At 42.5% G+C, this 19,724-nt stretch overlaps 1 protein-coding gene across 3 annotated transcripts in view; it reads right to left on the bottom strand.

Moving 5' to 3' along the window:
• kif5ab (kinesin family member 5A, b) overlaps positions 1-19,724 on the bottom strand; it is a 60,220-nt gene that overhangs the window by 36,786 nt on the left and 3,710 nt on the right. For all 3 annotated transcript variants that reach the window (XM_034586871.1, XM_034586873.1, XM_034586872.1), the window contains exons 2-5: positions 3,756-3,843; positions 1,679-1,752; positions 1,231-1,335; positions 777-825 (exon numbers count right to left, since the gene is read on the bottom strand). In XM_034586871.1, coding sequence (XP_034442762.1) covers positions 777-825; positions 1,231-1,335; positions 1,679-1,752; positions 3,756-3,843 — 316 coding nt within the window. The remainder of the gene's footprint in view (positions 1-776; positions 826-1,230; positions 1,336-1,678; positions 1,753-3,755; positions 3,844-19,724) is intronic.

Raw genomic sequence — 19,724 nt, 5'->3', positions numbered from 1 at the left:
TTCCAAATACCTCCACAGGGTGTTCGCTGAGTGCCATCGATTCATCCCCCTTGTTGGAGACTCTGTTTTTTCTTGTACATGGCTAAAATGTTGCTCAGCCGCTGAGCCCTCCTCTGCATACAGATGTGGGCTTTCACCACTGTCCCTGCTTCCATTAAAGATGTTATCACAGGGATGCTGCCTACAGTTCTCCCTCCAGGCCTCTCCATCATCATGCACCGGTTATATCCAGTGACACGACGGAACTGTTATGTTGCTGTGCTTTATTGTTTGAAGCAGATAAGTAAAGCTATAAAGGAAATGAACACGGTTGCTCACTTTTTTCCATTTAACCTCATCAATCATATCTTCCCCACCTTTTACACTGTTTTATAACTGACCACCATTACAAGGACATATGTTGTGGTTTTAGAAGTGAGGAGGAATCTATTAATAATAAAGTATTATTATGAACCATAACTTTGTCATAGATAATAATACATTTTTTCTATTTTAAATTATGTTAAATTCTAGCTTAATTCTATAAAATACCGAGAGTTTTATATTAAAAAGATGCAGATATGATTTAAGCACTTTTTTTCAGCCCAGAGTTATCTTTGCAATCTTCCTCTCCGGTGGCGTAAAACAGGATTCTGTGGATATTACACATTGATGACTGCTTATACAACGTATCCTTATGTACTTAGATGTATGACTATGTGCTGCAAGATGGCTGCATGTGTACAGTATGAATTATGTTACATGTTGCATCACATTTTCTCATTGCATAGACACACCATCCAGCAGGTCCCGGATTTTATCCAAGTAGATCTCAAAGTAGGATACCTGCAGCGCAAAAGAAAAAAGAAAATCATGGGGCAGTGGATTTTTTGAATAAAAGCAGGAGACAGAAAGAGAAGCTGATACAGATAAATGAGGAGAATAAGATGAATGCTCATTGTACAAATAGCAGTAATCTGTCGCCCACAGGCCAGGCAAGGTATTATCCTCTATTATAAAACTGTGGTGTAAAAGGGACAAAAGGAACAACAAATATTGCTGGATTATCGTGGTTTATATATCATGATTTATTGATGCTCCACTCAGCCAATCCATGTGAGGATTACATCAGAGGTTCCAGCCGAATTCCCACTGAATGTGTCACTGTATGGAACTGAACGTCCCTGTGCGGGTGACAGCTGCATAGATGCACACATGAGCACACACAGCAGATTGAAATTTCCCACAAACCTTTATATGGAATTCAAGGTTCTCATCCATAGCAAATATATGTTCAAAAATGTCCTGAGCGATCCGGGGAATGATTCCCATTCCCTGGGGATTGTGAAGGTTTCCCTGCAAAGAGACAGAGATGAGATGAGAACAAGTGAGCGGAGTGAGATAAATGCAGACCCTGGGTTGAATTAAGGGAAGATTATGGTAAAAGACAGGAGAGCTTTTGACTTGAAAAGGAACTGGGACGTTTCCCACAGAGAGTGGTAAAGGAGGTTAGTTCCCACAGAAGAACTGGGGAAGTGAGATACAGAGGGATGACAGTGATGGAGAGAGATGTCAGGGAGAGCAGAGGAGGGGGGTGTATGGTATTTCAAATAAAGAAGAAGTATGTGTGTGTTAATGTGCATGTGGCATATGGCACAGTGATAGGTCTACCGTTTGAATCCCTTAAGAGATACTGTACCTCCATTGTGTGTGTCTTTCCCGAGGAGGTTTGCCCGTAGGCAAAGATGGTCCCATTGTATCCACCCAGGACATCTGAAATAGGGAGGAAGAAAAGAGGGATGTTAGATAAAAAAAAGGACACGATGTGAATATTAAAAGAAAATCTACCACAGAAAAATAAGACAGGTAGTGATGGAACCGGTTTCACAGTGTATGGTGGTAAAATTCATGATGGCTAGTTGTACCTTATTTATCTTTAATTACAGGGATGTGGTTGTTACAGTAACAGCACCCACTGTCAACAAATTCATGCTTTTAACAAATGTCGAATTTTGTCCCGACCCACAAACATTTGACGTCGACATCCGCCCTTAACGTAACCTTTGTTTTGTGTTATTATTTTATATTTGTTATGTCACTAGGCATCAGATTTATTTTTCATCTGATTGTATTGTTCTTACATGAACATACTTGTTGTAATATGTAGATTCTATTTTCATTGATAATTAATATATTATTCAAAATTACCTCAGCCTGTGTATCAAGTATGGTTTTATTACTATGTAGTATTATGGTTTTTGAACATTTTGCCCATTTCAACCATTCACTGCTTAATACTGATGACCATGATAATTTTGGTCACTATAATCGTGAAACTAAATTTTTCACGCCGTTTTTATCTCTAACAGGTACAGACAAAGACAAATATCTTTGACCTTTGCTCCAAGGACAGATCAAACTGCTTCATACAGAGCGTGTGAGGCGAGCGGCACATGGTATTTAAGCTTAGTTAGAAGCCGAACGACCTCTGTGGCTGCACACAATAAACAACACCTACCTGCAGCGTTAAGAGTCACCAGGCAGCACTGAGTGAAGGACCAAACCAAGCATAAATATATGATTCCCTCCGTTATTCTCTGCTATGAAGTGAAAACAACTCCAACTCACCAGCGGAGGTTAAAAAAAAGCAGCACCCTGCTGAATGTCATATATTACTGCCACAGCCTAATAAAACCAAAAGTGGCAAAAGTCAAACATGGATAAAGAAAAACATATCACCCTGAAAGGACCCGGCTGCCGCAGGTAAACTGACCACTCACAAATCACAAAAGCTTTCAGGTGAGACCATGTCGCCTTCTTCCCCTCGTTCCCCTCGTTCCCCTCTCCCCCTCGTTCCCCTCTCCCCCTCGTTCCCCTCTCCCTCACCCCTGGTGTTGCTTTTACTCTCCCAGCCCCGGAACACGCCTTCCTCTGGCGCCACGCTGGTCCTGGTGAGACCGAAACTGAGCACGACACATAAAAGAGCAGTGAATAAAGAGCGTGTGTCTCTGAATGGAAATAAAGGCAGCGGGAGATGATATGGTTAGACAGCGGAGACCACCACAAAGGGAAACAAAGAGGAGACAGAGGGGGGAGAGACAGGGAAAAGGGCAAAGAGAGTGACGGTGAAAAAGGGAGATATAGACAGCCGACAAGGCAAAAAGGCAAAAAGGTGAGTAAACAGAAACATGGATTCATTTCTCTGGCCAGCCTTTCCATCTCGATTGCCCGTTACAGACACTTTTCAGATCTCACTTCACATCTTCTTCCCATTTGCCGAATCCCTAACCAAGACTTTTATTGTCCTTCCCCGCACCACATGATTAATCTTGCCATTTTTCGTCTTTCCTTCTTGCCATCATGGTAATCTAACGCTCTATGAATGTGCCCACCAAAATCCATCTCTTTTTCATGAACTAGTCCAATGGAGTCTCTTTGAAGTTGGTAGAATAATGTAACCTTAACATTGGGGGGGATAAAAAGAGGAAGGGGCACACATGAAGAGAGATTGCAGATAGAGGGGGGGGGGGGTGGAGGAGAGAGGATGGGACTCTCCGGGGTATTGGTTTCGTTTGATCTTTCCGGGCCTTGTGCATTTGCCCGTCCCGTCCGCGGGGCCCTGCCGGGATACAAGCACGCATCTATTTCATGCTAATAACTGCGAGTCGTGTGGCCCACATCATGTCGGGAAAATTGGTTTTCTCCTCATTTACAAGGTGCTGCTGATACGGTGAATCTTCTCGCTCCAGTGAGACCAGCTGTTTGCCGTGACTCACCTCTGACAATCTGCTTGGCACAGGTGTTGTAGACCTGTTCCTGGGTGGTGTTGGTGGGGAACACCTGGTCGAACACGTACGTCTTCCCCTGCGAAAGGACGGACAACACCAACAGAGTCAGCGACACAGTGCACGGCACAGTTAAGAGGTTTGTTTTGGAGTGTTGTCAACACCTCAGCCTCCCCAGTGACTCGCTGTAAGAGCCGCACTGGGAAGTTTGTGAAGGGGGGGCACAAGTGTGTGTGTGTGTGTGTGTGTGTGTGTGTGTGTGTGTGTGTGTGTGTGTGTGTGTGTGTGTGTGTGTGAGAGAGAGAGAGAGAGAGAGAGAGAGAGAGAGAGAGAGGGAGGGGTTGCGACTTCACTCACTCATCATGTTTATCGCTAAACATTATGTAAAGCCATATTGCCACCATAAAAAAAAAGTGCCACATCAATATTTCCTTCACGCGCAGTGCACATGCTTTATAGATGCTGTGTCCATCTGTGTGTATTAGGCCTGGATAGCGGTTCATATATCAGTTCAAGAGGCCCATCTGCCTCCTTTTAAGCAGTACAGTATACAGCCAGGAAGTATTTTGTACTATTAAGAGACGGTGGGTGTTTTGAATGGGCGCAGTGCAGCATTAAACCTCAGGCAAAAGACTGGGTGACCCCAAGAGAGGCAGAGAAAGAGACAGAGAGAGAAAGAGAGAGAGAGAGACAGAGAGAGAGATCGCATCTTAGGTGAAGCCATTAGAGGCTGGAAGACGCAGAGTGATGGAGAGAAGAGAGAAAAAAACGAGTGGAGGCAGAGCCGAGGAGAAATGCAAGAGGGCATGACCATAGCAAACGTTTTCATGTGAGAAACACGGCAAGAGAATATCACACGGAAGGCGAGAAAGAAAGAAAGAAAGAAAGACAAGCCTCTGTATGTTTGACTGAAACAGGTCACATGTCGGCTAACAAGGCCGTCAACCAGCAAACAAGTCTGCAGGGAAATAAACAAGTCCACCAATCAGGCGATTATCGGCCATTAAAAAGGCCACACAGTCAACCAGAGATATATGCTAATTCAGCACACAGGTTTGAATCCCCAGTCAGCCAATTAATTAGCCAGCGAGAATCATTCTGCAGGAAAGCCAGTTAACCCAGATATTCAGTCAAGCACACAGTTAGTCATACATCAGCAAGTTGTTGCTGTGACACGTCTGACTGCAGGTCACGTTTCATGCCGTGTGTGGATCAAACGGCAGTGGAACATAAACAGAAGATGCATAATCATCAGCTGTGTGAAATCACATTTTTACTTAGCTCGGTTTGAAGGGTTTAATATGTGCTGATTTGTTGGAGTAACACCTCGACCTCGTTAGTGATCTGCGTTGAACTTTTCTTTTTTATGCTTTATGTCCTAATTTGATCTCAACCCCTTTTCCCACCTGTACAGTCCACTTGTTTTTGTGTGCAATGGCATCAAATGATGTATTTGAGGTAATGTTTTTGTCTGTTTGTCTGTTCATTTGTTAGCAGGATGACGCAAAAACTACAGGACAGATTTCCATGAATCTTTTTGAAGGATGTGGTACGTGTCAGAGAAGAAGCCAATACATTTTGTTGATCTGTCAAATAATAAGTGATGGCGGACTCACATTTACGAGTGTGTGGAATTTGTTGCAGAACCAGATAAAAATCCAGATCTAGTGCATTTTAATATGTTTTCATGAGGGGGATGCAGAGGATTGCTCTCCAGTGGGTGCTATTCTAGTTTCAGTTCAGATTCATCAAAGGTGCGAGGACCTAGACAACCACACATTGTTTTATCTTCCTGACCCATTAACCACAGAAAGATGACTCAGATTCGTCTTAGTCATGACTGCCTGCAGAAACCCCTGCAGATTTCTCCGGCTAATTTATTTTATGACTGACAATAAAGGTTTCTTATGTAATCTGTACTGTGTAACGGACAGGATTCATAATGCCGGCAAACCTACATTCCAGCCTCACTTTCATGAGGATTGTATAGTGAGTGTTAGTGGGAGTGCCATGTTACATAAGCAATGCATTAAATCCATACAAGCTCCACATGTCCTGTTCTATTCCTGCCCCTGTACGAGGAGAGAAAAGATACTTTTCCTGTGGGGGGGGGTAACACATTAACAATGGTTGGATTATGACAATAAAGTACACTTCCCTCAGGGAAAGTAAAGAGAATTCAAAAACTTAAAGTTCTGAATTAAAACTGTTTTGACAAAGGGGAAAAACTGAAAATTAAGAATAAAGCTGCCGTGACGTTATTATTTTTATTGGTCTTGATTTACTCACCGGTTGCGCTTAATGCTTTCTAACGTTACGTAATCTACCATACATAAAATTTTATTTTAGCCAGAACACGTGTTTCTGTCAATTACATAAAAGCCATACAACATGGGAGGATGCTCTGAACTGTACTGTCTGCACTGGCAGCCTTGTATGAAATACACCAATAATCCGCCGCACCTCAAAGTATTACATATGGGCCCTGCTGCTTCCATCCTTTTAAAAGACACAGTCAACAACAGGCAGAACACAAAATCCCTGCGCAAACAAGTTTGTCAGCGGCATGAATAATAAGCTCCGTTCCAGACTTTCAAGGATGGATAGTTTGGTTGTGTAATTTAAAATTCAATGTTTTCTTTTTCAGGTCAAAAGCACATTTATCATGTTGGTTTTCGTGTCGCATTCAATTTGAGACTTTGCATTTATCCGTCAATTTGTGCACAAGAGCTAATTGTCACAGAGAAGAGTCTTCTGTTAATATGCTAATGAGAGGTAATGAATGATGAAACCTTCAACTTTATGAAGTCATTAATATTTTACAAAGACGTTACAGTGCTGTTACTACCTCTTAACAATTTAAAAAAATAAACTTTGTTATACATCCCAATAAATCCCATGCATTCTGCTGATGTCAGTTAAGCATAGTTAGACGTGTTTACTACTAGATTTATCTTGTGTCTTATTTATGTGGTTTAAAAGAAATGTTGGAAAATCTAAATAGATATTTTAAGTTGCAGGAAATGGGTATGCAAGTAAATCTGCATCTTGACTTGTAGGGCACAGTGTACAGTGTTTTTTGGGACTTGTTAAAACACTGTCAACGGTGATATTGGTGACAATAGTGACATTGACGTCTGGAATTGTCGAGGCACCTGTCACTCACACTCACATTTATTTTTTTTAAATGTCAGAATCTAACATTGTGATTTTTCTGGCCTTTTGATAATTAAATATTTTGAGACCAATATAATGAGGTGATATATTGAGATCCCATTGCATACAATGCTTTTCTCTTGTCACTCAGTGCTTCTGTACTAACATATTTTATAAAGAAAAGGAGGAATAACATTTCTGCCACCCCCCCTAGGAGCTGGAGCTAAAAATGAAGCAGTATTGCTGCAGAGTAAGACGTCGACCGGGACCATTTCCACAGTGACCACCCACTTTACAGTTCTGGCTTTGCATAAAATAATTTGCTTGTGACAGAGAGTGGAGACAGTTTGGCAGAATCCAAGCCTGTATATTTTTCTCTTCCATTTCTTGATAATCTGAACTGTTCAGCTGGTGTTTTCAAGTGCTGTAATCGCAGCTGCAGGTATACAAACAAGCACCCATTCACCGCTGATCCGGGCTGACTCCGGTCCCAATGAGCCAATTTTAAAGCTGCACAACGAGCACAAACCTCACTCAACAAGATTGAGACAGCGGGAAGGAGGGGGAATCGTGTTGTGGTCTTTATCGAGATGGATAAAATGAGTCAGTTATGTAAGCCGGATGAAAAACAGCCCTTTGTCAATCATTTGTTCAACCATTTAAGTAATCTGCTCTTGTGCTGCATATGATTATAGCATAAATGTATCAGACCCTCTGTACGCTCTCTATCTGCACGTCCATCTCTCTCTCAGCCTGTCGTACGCCACGTATCGAAAAATGTGTTTGCTTGCATAATTCAATGCCTGTCTTCTCAATTAGGCACATGCACGTTGATGTGGTGTGCTGGAATGGGAAGCAAATATATGTGTGCATGTGCAATTGTGTGTTTGTGTCTGCATGCGCATGTGTCCAAATAATACATCCAATTATGTTTGTGCATGCTGACATTGTTCATGGCCCTCAGCTCTGTGTGCGTAATGTCAAACACCCACATCTCCTGTCCAGCCTGCAATCTGCTGCCAGGAGACAAAGAGGCAAAGGCTCGCAGGCAGCAACAGCCAGAGAGACCAAGAGGCTGACAGAGAGAGACGGAGAATTAAAAACCACAATAATCAACATCATCATTGGTTGTGGGTAAGAAATAGACGGGAAAACAAGACCAAGCTGAAGAAATCCAACACAAAGGCGAAAGCAGCAGTGAGGAGAAGTGATGGCGGTAAAGAGATCAAGACAGTCCGCATTAAAAGAACCAAAAAGGAGAGACTGAGGGAGCGAAATGCAATCCAGATCAAAAGATGACAAGCGAGGGAAGTGGACAACAGACCACAGGAGAAACAATCGAGTGAAGGCCAGAAAATGAGTTAACAAAAGCAAGGAAAATGAAAAGAAGAGAGGGATGAAGGGCTGCAGCAGCAGGGTTGGAATTTAGATGTGGGTCTGTTGGTGGGTTTCAGACCCTGGGGACCAAAGAGATCTCTCTCTCTAACCAGAGGGCTTAGCATGGATCTCACAGAAACATAGTATGTTTCTGTGAGATCCATGCTAAGCCCTCTGTGCACACTGATTTAAATATTGTGCTTATGTCTGTATGCAAACATTAACTTGCCATGAAGGTGCCAATGAGTTGTCTTTAAAAATGCATTTTTATTAAATGGCTTTAAATTAGACGTTTTATTCATTATCGCTTGGTTAAATTAGTGATTGCACTATGTATTTTCTTGTTTCTTTGTCTGTGAAGCATTTTTGTTATTGTAGTGGTAGCAGTAGTTGCAGTAGTAGGAGTTGTAGTAGGAGTCGTAGTAGGAGTAGTATTCTGAACTAGAACAAGTACAAGCATTTATACATCAATGCTAGGATGACAACGGGATATAATAAGTTTGGAAGGTATTTCATCAAAAACCAAAGTATTGGAAAAATCACAATCTTCACCAGATGATAGATCTGAATGATGAGTTCAGAGGCTATCAACATTTATCGTGTAATTCAGAAGTCATCGTCATATTCATCATGGAAATTAAATCCAAAATCAATTCAAAACTTAATCTTTATCTAATCTATTAGTTGCTGAGATACTAAGGTGGTGGACGGGCAGACTGACCGATTGACACAAGGCTGAGACCTGTTTAGGTTTATGCAACTTAAACTACTTTTTTTTTATTTTAAGGCATAAAGGAAATGCATGATATATTTGCTAAGAGTAACAGTAAATCCTAATTTTGTTTCCAGGTAAACTTTACAAGGCATCTTTAAGGTCAAGGGAGAGATTATGGGTAATGTGAAGGTTACAAAACCAACACTGACGGCATCAGTCTCCTGAGTCAAAGTCACACCATTTTCCTCCCAGTGAGGTTTCACAGCAGTGTCATTACCTCATGCTACATCCACCTCTGCTTCCAGCAGACGACAGGCCTCATTCACACGGCCACACAGCAAAGTGTCTTTTCAGTGGCTGAGCTATGGACCATGGCTGCGTTGTTACGATGAGGACTGTCTCAAACGTCTGCAAGAAATGGCAAACACAGAAAACAACACCCTCTGCATATGGTGAATATTTGTTGAATGCCAATACTTGCTGAGCCGGAATAACACACACACACACACACACACACACACTCTCTCTCTCTCTGTCTCACACAAACACGTGCACAAAAACACAAGCTTCCATTCAGAATTTGTATATTCTTAATTCTTTAGGCGTCCCCCTCGCTAACCAGGAGAAATATAGCTAAATGTTTAAACGACAGAGTTGGATGACGTGATAAGAAGATTAGGCATGTGCTCCTCCTACACAGTGGTGGTCTCTGACTGTCAGGCTGGCAGGCAGCTGCTCACTTTTTTTGCTCCGTGGCTCGTTTGCAGTGGTTCAGTTGGCGTTGGTGTGTAAGCTCGACTCTGTCAGAGGAGGAAGAGGAGGAGGAGGAGGAGGAGGAGGGGCCCTATTTTGTCTTATCAGAGTCTGTGTACGAGAGCCTGTGGTTGCACGTGTGTGTGTGTGTGTGTGTGTGTGTCATGGGCTCTGTCAGCCCCCCCCCCCACACACACTCATCAAGTCTCACACACACACACACAAGTCAACATGCAAGCACAGTGGGAAGGAGGAGATCAGGCTGCCAATGTCTGCTCCAGCCGTCAAGCTAATCAGCCTTCGAGCCCCAGATAACAGCATCATTAGCGGCTCTCCCGACAACAGAAAACCCCTCACAAGTGCAAAACCTCCAGTCATACAATATTACCAAACATTACTGTATTTCCTAATTCACGCTACTGACAAGTCTAAGCAGAGTGGACGGGCACAGAGCCTCGAGGGCAGAGCAGCTCCCTGTGCCTCACATATACAGCAGAGAAGATTTAATGCCGAGATCCAATGATGGTGGTTCATATTTTGAGCTGTCCTGCAGCTATAGCTTGTACTTATCACCGCAGTTTTTGTAGCATGTTCCTTAATCCCTCACTTAAGGGAAGCAAACCACCAAACATTACATTGCCCATCTAATAATGTCATTTATTGTCCTGTGTCAAGTTCTTCATTTAAGAGCCACACACAGAAGTGGAGCAATTAGTCCCCCCATCAAAGTGAAATGCTTTGCATAATTCATAAGGATGAGTGAGGGGGGAGAGGAGGAGTGGAGAACTGAGGGAATTGAATATCGAGTTTTGTTCATGGAGTTTCAGAAAAAAAGCCGCAACCGCACGATGAACAACAGGAGAGTGAGAAATCAAGAGATTTAGATCCACATAGTTCAGGATGATGAAAACCATGACAGCTCAACTGAGCCAGATATAATAGACACACGTGGAGAAAACACAGCGATAAACATGCTTAGTCTCTAAGTGCGCCTGTAAAATGACACCACTCCAGAAGTGCTCGACCTTCCTGTCTTTTACAGCTGGGTATTAAACCTTCTTCGTCTGAACAACACTCAATCCTGCCACTAGCATCTCCAAAGCTGACTTTAATACCATACTCTGTTTATAAAGATGAACAGCATGTCTCCAATTCCTCCCATTATCCAGAAATAAAGCCAAAATATCCCAGATACGAACAGCACCATCTGCACATCTGGCACATCTGGAGTTACGGTCCTGCCGATACGCACGCCTGACCAATCCTGAGTCAGTCTGACCTGTCAATCATCATGCTTTACCCCGTTTTTACAGCAAATTACCAAATTACAACATGAACGCTTGAACAAACATCAGTGTGAGCTAAAAAAAAAACCCAAAACATTTAATAATAGTCTATTTATTGAACTTTAACTTTCTAGGTTCCCATCCACTACCATGGAGGAGGCGGAACTTATGACCTTTTCTGTAGCCAGCCATCAAGATGCTTTGGCTTCATTTTTGGGGAGCTGTCCTGTTTTCCATCTTTATATTGAGTCTGTGGCTAATACATCCCATCTAATTTGTTTAATGTGCACAATAACTAAAGTGTTTGAAAGATAAATTGTTGTTTTACAGGCGTTCACTCTTTCTTGGTCCTGAAGGTGTCAGGCGGCCAAACAACCTGCTACATGTTTAAAGACTTTGTGCTAGGTTAAATAAACCTACATGGACTAATATACATGAAAGTAGTATCATTTTTTCAACTCCCTCTTGCCAAAAAAGGTATTTCCCAAATTGTCCATGGACAATTATCAATATACCTTCACTAGTATCGCAAAATTTGACATAATATCAGGCTCTACTGAATACATGTATACGCCCAGGAGAGCTCAGAACATCCTCCAAGAGTAAAGCACAAAGACAATTGTTACCAGCTCAAATAGACTGCTAATGTATATTCAGTTCTTCAGAGAGATAGTGAGAATAAAAGGGGGGAGGGAAATGACAAGAAGAGGACAAGGAAACACTTGTCAAGACACCTCATCATGTACAGTGACAGTTTGTTCCAGTGCTCGCCTGCAATGTCATGTTTGATTGGGTCTCCAGCCTTAACATGCCTCCCAGGTATTTATACTATGGATTTCTAGAAATACGCAAAAAAATAGAAATTCACCCTGAGAAAGCAAACGAGTTGTTGAATACGAATTGGGAGCAGCGACCTCAACCTGCGGTGGAGAGCTTCGATGAGAACCGTAGACAGTCTGAGAGCCCAGCTGTTAGCCGTCCTCAAAGGGAATATTTGATTTCAAAGGAAATATCGGAGGTCTTGCAGATTCGCAGTTGTTATCTCCATTTCAGCCCACAGCCACGTGCTTTCAGCTCGACCCATGTATAAGTAAATCCAGTCATAATTAATTCACACAGGATGCAAGATTACCTCTGACAGCAGCCTTGTCTGGGTTAAAAGCCAAACACGTTTAGTATTTCACGTTGGAAACAATCTTGTTTTTCAGGCAGCAAGCTTACCTTGCATCATGCCTAGGTACTAATATAGCTCTGAATGTGTAAAGGAAACCAATCAACATTAAGTTGGAATAGGCAATACATCATGTCACAAATATAATTGTATCTGCAGGTTTGCTTATTAAAAATGTTGCATTTATGAAAAGAAAATGATGATATTCCTCAAAACGAGGCCCCACTCGTTTTGAGAGAGAAGCCATCGATCTCTACACCAGTAATTTAATTACTGCATAAACCTGTGAGCCAACTATGCCGACTGAGTTTAGTCGAGACGTAATACTCGGATGAAATGTTAATGCAAGGAACTTTTAATGCAGCGTCCGTATACATCCCTAACCCTGTGCCAAATTGAAATGAGATTTCCAGTGATCCTGGTCCACAGTTCCAATTAAATCTGGATCCGGAGACTCAACACTCTGACTGATCCTCAAAAAGCACAAGTGCCAGAGGAAGACACAGACAGTAATCCACCAACTATGCCAACAAAAATGCATCGCACCACTATAAGCTCTGCTCATGACCTCATGTAGCAAAGAATGAATTATAAATTGAACCATAAAAGGGTCTGGAAGCCGCTGTAGAAGTATATTTCTATCAACTTGGGCACACTGGCAGCAATTATTAAACCCAGAGGAGCTATAGGGGAATAGCTGGCTGGGATATAAAGCAATCGGGGGATTAGCAGGACATTATTTAAATATACAGTAAAAGTCAACAACGTGGTTACAGGGATTCTTTTTGTAATTCAGCTGCAACTAATGACGGAGCCATGCAGAGAGGTAATTTGAAAAATAGAATATAAAAAAATATATTAATTAGAGACTCAGAGAGAGGGGGAAGAGATTGAGTAGAAGAGAGAAGAAATTAGTGTGTCGTGATTATCAATGTTCGTACTGGGAGCCACAGACACAGCTTAATGGTGCTGTCGCCTGGAGAAGTGTTTTTTAAAGGTGCAGGATTGGTTCCATGAAAAGATGAAAACAGAAACCTTGAAACTGACGTCTGCCAAGATCCCTAAGTCTCTCTTTTGTAATGTAGTTTGAATAAAATACTCAAATCATGGGAAATTTGATTAACCTAGATCAAAAGCAGCAAAAGCAGAATGTGCATGAAAGCGTGGCCCCGCTGAGAAATAGGCTAAAAAGCAGCAACCCAGAGTAGACGTCAATGTTCTCAAGTGACAATTCGATAAAGTCAACTGTGATTAATTGAAGGAAACAGGAGTACTGGGCATGCATAGGGCAGGGATGCTCTTTTGCTCTGCTTGGGATTTCCTCCCTGTACTTATAGCTGTCTAATATAGAGCCAACTGCTTGGGGTCTTGCCATGTGCCCACACGTGTGTAAGCATGTGCGGCTGGTTACGATGCACTGCCCACAGATGCCGACGGCCGACATGAGGGCCGGGCAGCATCCTGGGCAGGGCCGTGGCTAATGAGGAGAGGATGCTCCATTAACGCTCCCTGGAGCTTTAAGCCTCGTACTCACAGCCCACTTCTGTTGTAAAATGAGAGAGATGGACACAGAAAGTATTGACGAACTGGCACAAGCTTATCTAACCCTGGCACACATGCATGCTGTGTAAAAATAAAGATGAGCCTGAGTAAAAATAAAGATGAGCCGAAGGAACTGGCAGCGTATCCTGTTGAGTGTGGCTGCTGACTAAATTGGTGTCAGTGTAATATTAATATCTGGGGAAATAGTTAGAGGAAGGGCTGGCAGCACTTGTTGGTTTGGATTGCTGGTAGAGGAGGTTCTCCAGAGGTTAAGAGCGTTTTCACACCTGAATTAGGTCCAGACCGAGGTTTGTTTAAATTAGCTCCAGTTAGGTTTGGCTTCCGTTTAGTCAACAGAATTTTGTATGACATACACTAATGTTCTATCACCTAAGTAGGCTGTGTCTACCTATACTTGACATTGATTGGTTTGTAGACGGGAGTGCATCTGACGACAGCGTGTTGTCAGCTTGGCGACTAGAATTCTTTCCATTTGATTGGAGAAAATTAATGACATGGTCCGTTTTGTTAATTCCGTTGGCACTGTAATAACATGGTGGTATTACTACAGATACTTATGGGTCGAAAGAGATGCAAAGGTTCCCCCACAGGCTGTTCCTCCCCCGTTAGCATAAGGAGGCAAGGCAGTCATCTAGCATGACGGCTGTCTGCACGATAGCATAGGGCACAGGGATGACACTTAGCATGGCGGCTGTTGTACCGTTAGCATTTAGAAACAGGGCTGTCACCTAGCATGGTGGTAGCCATGTTTGCAGGGTGTGAGTTGTCAGAAGCAGGAAGTGTGGGAAAGCACGCGTCACACAGGAGAGGATGGTCCAACGCAGTTTTCACACCTGTCACTTAAGTTCGAACTAAACTCAGAGATCTAAAGGTCGTGACATTAAAAGGTAGGTGTGAAAGAGAACTGAGTTAGACGTAAAGAGAATATCAAATTTTCTCTTAAAATAAAGCAGAAATAATTATTTTGTGTGGACTCACATCTCACAGGCACCAGGGGCAGATATTTTTCTCTCATTTGATCACATTATTGGGGGGGGGGGGCAATAAAAAGAGAAATTTGTCAAGTGCAATTACTAAGGAGGACAGATTCTGTTTTATTCCAATAAGTGATAAAATTAAAGCAATGTGTCTGACACATCCTTTATATTTAACTATTGTGGAGCTGCGAGATGACAAAGAAACCACTGACATCGCATCGCTCTGAGGCGAATGAGAGGGAGGTTCGGTCTTTCAAAAGTGCTGTCAAGAGATATTATTACACTATGTTAACCTATACAGTCATCTTTGAAATGCTAAGGGGGGATAACTCTCCATTAATCTTAGGATGGGGGGTCTGGACCCCCCTGTGCCCCACGCGAAATCTGTCCTCTGACACGACGTAAACTTCTACAACTTCACATGAGCCCCCGATATTTAGAAACCTGACTGACGAGAGCTTCCCCCACTTGACACATTAAAACATTCTGAGCGTCTCCTCAACTTAATGAGATGACAGACATGTCTTAGCTTCTTCTTTCACATCTTCCCAAAAGTACTGCTGAGTCATGAGGACAGGAGTGGCGGGATCATTACGCCGTGAAATACAGCCAGACAGAGAAAAATAAAGTGAAGCCCATTTTGAGGAAGAGCTCAGATGGGGGCTTCTGACGTGATGAGTGCAGATCCTGACCCTACACAGCAATCCCATTACACCAGCTAATTGGATAGGGTATGTGCACAGCAGTGATAGAATTAGAGGACTAAAGAGTGCGCAGGGGTGCAGGGAGGAGCAGGTGAGCCCCTTGTACCTCTATTTCGGATTCTGTTTGGGTTGCAGACAGTTATGGTCATTGTAAAGAAATATTCTTGAGGACAAACAGCTCCAGCAGAACTATAAATAACGAAACGTACGAGACAGGTATAGATGACTTTATGCGGCGCCCGACATGCACTGTCAACAATTTGTTTTTACAGCAGCTGCTTTCCGTTCCTATTTTCCTGTAGTGTCTAATCAAGAAAGGGATAGAAGAAGAATAGAGGATGATCCCTCAGCTTTGCACGATAGGAGAATTTGCCGCAGCCCCATTATAAATCAGGCAGACATCTGAGAAACTAAGTGGCCATTGATGACTAATTGGTTAATATTTTAAACTATTTTGCGTGCCTACAACAATAGCCCGGCATACAATCTCATACTCGTAAATCTCACAAGGAGAATTTAAAGCCTTTTGAAAAGGCTGCTCTAATCCTTCATTCTTCCTAAATATGTAAACAGGGTGTATTTCACAGCTGTGAATATACAGCCACCTTCAACGACACAGGATTCTATAGAGGACTTGTAAGCACACAGGGGAGCAGCAGCCAGAGAGAGGTAATCCATAGGATTGTAAAGGGCGTGCAGAAAATAGAGAATCAATAGTTCTTTAATGTGCACATTTCAAGTGGGGTCAGTAACGTTGGTGAAGGGACCAATCTCATCGCAAACAAGTTGAAGGTCTTCACTTTAGGGCTCAAGCCAAAAAATCTAACAGTCGTTCATGACTTTGACAGGGAGGTCAATGTAGGGGTTAGGGACTTGATGTAATGAGGTTTATAATCTAGAGTTAACACAGCCACTCACATATACCCTGAGGTGGAGTATAACTGACTGTTTGGGTAACGAGAAGATGCTTTTTTTTTGTTTTTATGTTTTGGTCTAGAACTAAATCAGCCTGACGTTGCTCTGGGACACAGGTTGATTAAAATCTACCTCTCATCTTGGAAGGTAATGGCTAATGATGAAAGGGACCAAAAGACTCAGCCACACAATGACCTACAGTTTAAGAGACACTGTGGAGCAATTCCACTATAAAGGCTTTTCTCTTAGGCCCTGTTCACACTAGTGCAGATATTTAGCAACAAACTTTTTCATCTGCGTTTGGGCCACTGGTCCGTAGAAATGAAGATTTGAACAAAAAGCCTTTCAAAGTGCAGATTTTCAAGAACTTCCAGTTTGTATTTCGAATGTGCACGTAAAATGGAGCGCTTGCATGGGAAATGATGACATCACAGCTCATTTTGCGCATTGCCCACCGTTGCTTTTTGTAATGACACATTTATTACACACATGCTCCTCGGAAGGTCCCACTCTGGTCTTCGGTGTGGTCACGTGCTTTGAAGTCGGAATGCGGGAAAACCACTAATGAAGTATACAAAATGTGTCGTGTTTATCTGTTTTAGGAATTTAGACAATACCTTCCAATATTTGTGTAACAACGTGCACACATCACAAAAATGTTACTCATGGGTAAACAGTATGGTGTTGAGAGTCGACTACTATTTAAAGCAGATTGATTGTGAATTTATAGTAATTGATCTACAAGTGATGATGGCAGCAACTTGTGTGCCAACATTTTTGCTGACTTTCCGAATTGTTCCAACTGACACCACATGAACGCACAAATAAGCATGCACCAGAAAACCACAACATAAATGGCAGTAATTTGACGGTGTGTTTTTTTAGACTTTAATACCACCTAGTAGTCTGGCATGCTTGTTTTTGTGTTGCCGTCTAGACTGAGATATTTTGTAAAACGAAGGTCATGTGGACTTTCGTAATGGAGGAGAAATATAAAAAAAAGTAGTCATGTAGACAAGACCTAAGACATTTGTGCAAAGGAATGAAGAAGGATTTAAAAATCTGTGTTACCAAGTTGTGTCATTGTCAGTTACTCCTTCAAGTTACACACAGCCTAAGCATGGCGCTAAAAATAATCACAAGGGTTTACAACAACGGCAGCAAATGAAGCATAAAATTATTTAATTTTGAACAAAAGGCAATGAATATTATGCCGTTTATCCTCTTCAGCACCAGCACGGCTCTTAAAGCTCTTGCAGCTTAGGAGTAATAAAAGAAGACAAACAAGCACAGGTTTGAATGACAGTCCTTTCAAACAGACTCCTAACTCATATTTTATCGTCACACACTGCCACTGGTATGATGCATAATGCATCCCATCTATTTTGAATAAGCCTATAGCCTGTGTACAGCTCTTATGGCACATGCATGGGGCATCTATATGTCTTCGCCTGCTAGCAGAACAAAAATTCCATATCTTGCTGCTCTCCGAGGCAGCTGCAATCATTTATTTATTCACTGAATTCAAAGCGTGATTCATCGTGGCAGTCCTTTTTTGCCTGCCAGAAGATTAGGGGGGACAATCTGGACCCTGTGACGCTGCATTATTGCAGACAGTGAAATACTAGAGACAGCTGTGTCAATCTGCTGTGGAACAAACAGAAAGGCCATGCCCCGGTGCAGTGCAGCCTGAGTACGGTTATTACTGTCACAGAGCTACAGACTGCTGCGGGGGCTCCACAGGTGGTCAAGCACGTCAGAGGAAAAGAAGAAAGAAAGAAGAGATGAGAATGTGATGATAATAAAAACACTCATTTTCTCTGTCACACAGGTCAAACACAAAGAGATGCAGGGAAAAGTGGCTTGTGGATGTGCAGCAAAAGCTTTTTCCAGGTTCTGTGTTTCATTCTGATACAAATGTGTTTCTTTTATGATGAAACATTTGCTGCACTGGGTTCAGGGGTGTGATTCTGCTCGGTACTCTGGCGATTGTGCTACTGTTCCACTGCTGCTCCAGAATGGATGCTTATTCCTCACTGCCGGTGTCAAGTGGACGGAGCATATAGGAAATCTTTAAGCTCCAGTCGATTCCTAAGTCCTCGCTATGAAATGCATTGTAAGTAAGAGTCAAATAGTAAAAACTGAGTTGAGTTCTTTGTTATGACGTTCATGCCTGATCCCCCCCGAGTTAAAAACTAATCGATGATATTCATATTCATTTTCATATTGAAACCCATTAATTCCCACCAACATCTTCCCTTTGTCTACAATAGGAAAGGAGACAATCAGCATCCAACCAAAGGAGTTGGGCTTTTTTACCAGGTTTACCCACGTTTAAAAAAAACAGTGTATACCCCTGCTAATTCTGGTGTAAATTAAGGAACATGAAGCTTAGAGAACGTTTGTTCTTCTTGTACATTCCTCCTAAAGCCCCTTTTCCACTGGGCAAAGCACCCACTAACATCTGGCTTTTGTCTTGCTCCGATCGGCAATGACAGAAACATGACACCTGGGCGAAAGCAATAATTTCGCTAGACAGTGAGGTGAGAGAGTGCCGCAGTTGTCGGTGCATTTGTACCGTTGAAATCAAGCACCGGGCGGAACGGAAAATTCCTCTGCTGGCAATGGGAAAGGTGTCAATCGCCTTTTTGAGCGTGTTTACCCAAGTTTAAAAAACCTGCTTATATCTGCTGATTTTGGTCGGATCACACGCACAGTTCCTGCTATCTCCGGGCTCCACCAGCCCATTCTATCTAGTCACCCAATCATAACCTGACACGCTCGCCTTGAGCCAATCACCCTTGAGCTGTCAGCATTTAAAATCTCTCTCTCCTGTGATTCGGCTGTCAGTTCAGCACTGCGATTTCTGAGCCACCCACCACCTCCCCTGCACCACCTCAACTCTGGATAACAGGTCATCTCCATTCAACCGTCCAACCAGAGGCATTTCATGAGACGTCCCAGCTCCGAGCTCCATCCCTCATCATCACCACCAGTGTATAAGTTCCAGGAGGAAGACTGTTTCCTGCCGGAGTCAAAATGCCAAAGACTATTTTCTTTGTTCACAATAAATCCTATTTTAGTTCTAATTTACTCTTTATCATTAAGTCTCTACTGATTGAAATGATCATCACCCTTCTCTGTAGTTCTGCTCAGTTACAATGGAGGTTTTTTATCATCTTTTATCTCATTGCTGTGGTTTTTATAGTCCACAACTTTATTGTTTGTATTCAGGTCTCATTGCTCTCATCAGCCTCATTTCCTGCTGCAGAAAGGCAGCGAACAAAACGCTCCGACAATCCCACTGTTTGCTACCTGCCCACAACAGAAGGACCGACTTGGG

The sequence above is a fragment of the Hippoglossus hippoglossus genome, chromosome 5 (assembly GCF_009819705.1).
Source record: "Hippoglossus hippoglossus isolate fHipHip1 chromosome 5, fHipHip1.pri, whole genome shotgun sequence".
In the NCBI taxonomy this organism is placed as follows: Eukaryota; Metazoa; Chordata; class Actinopteri; order Pleuronectiformes; family Pleuronectidae; genus Hippoglossus; species Hippoglossus hippoglossus.
This window is presented reverse-complemented; position numbering and strand designations above follow the sequence as displayed.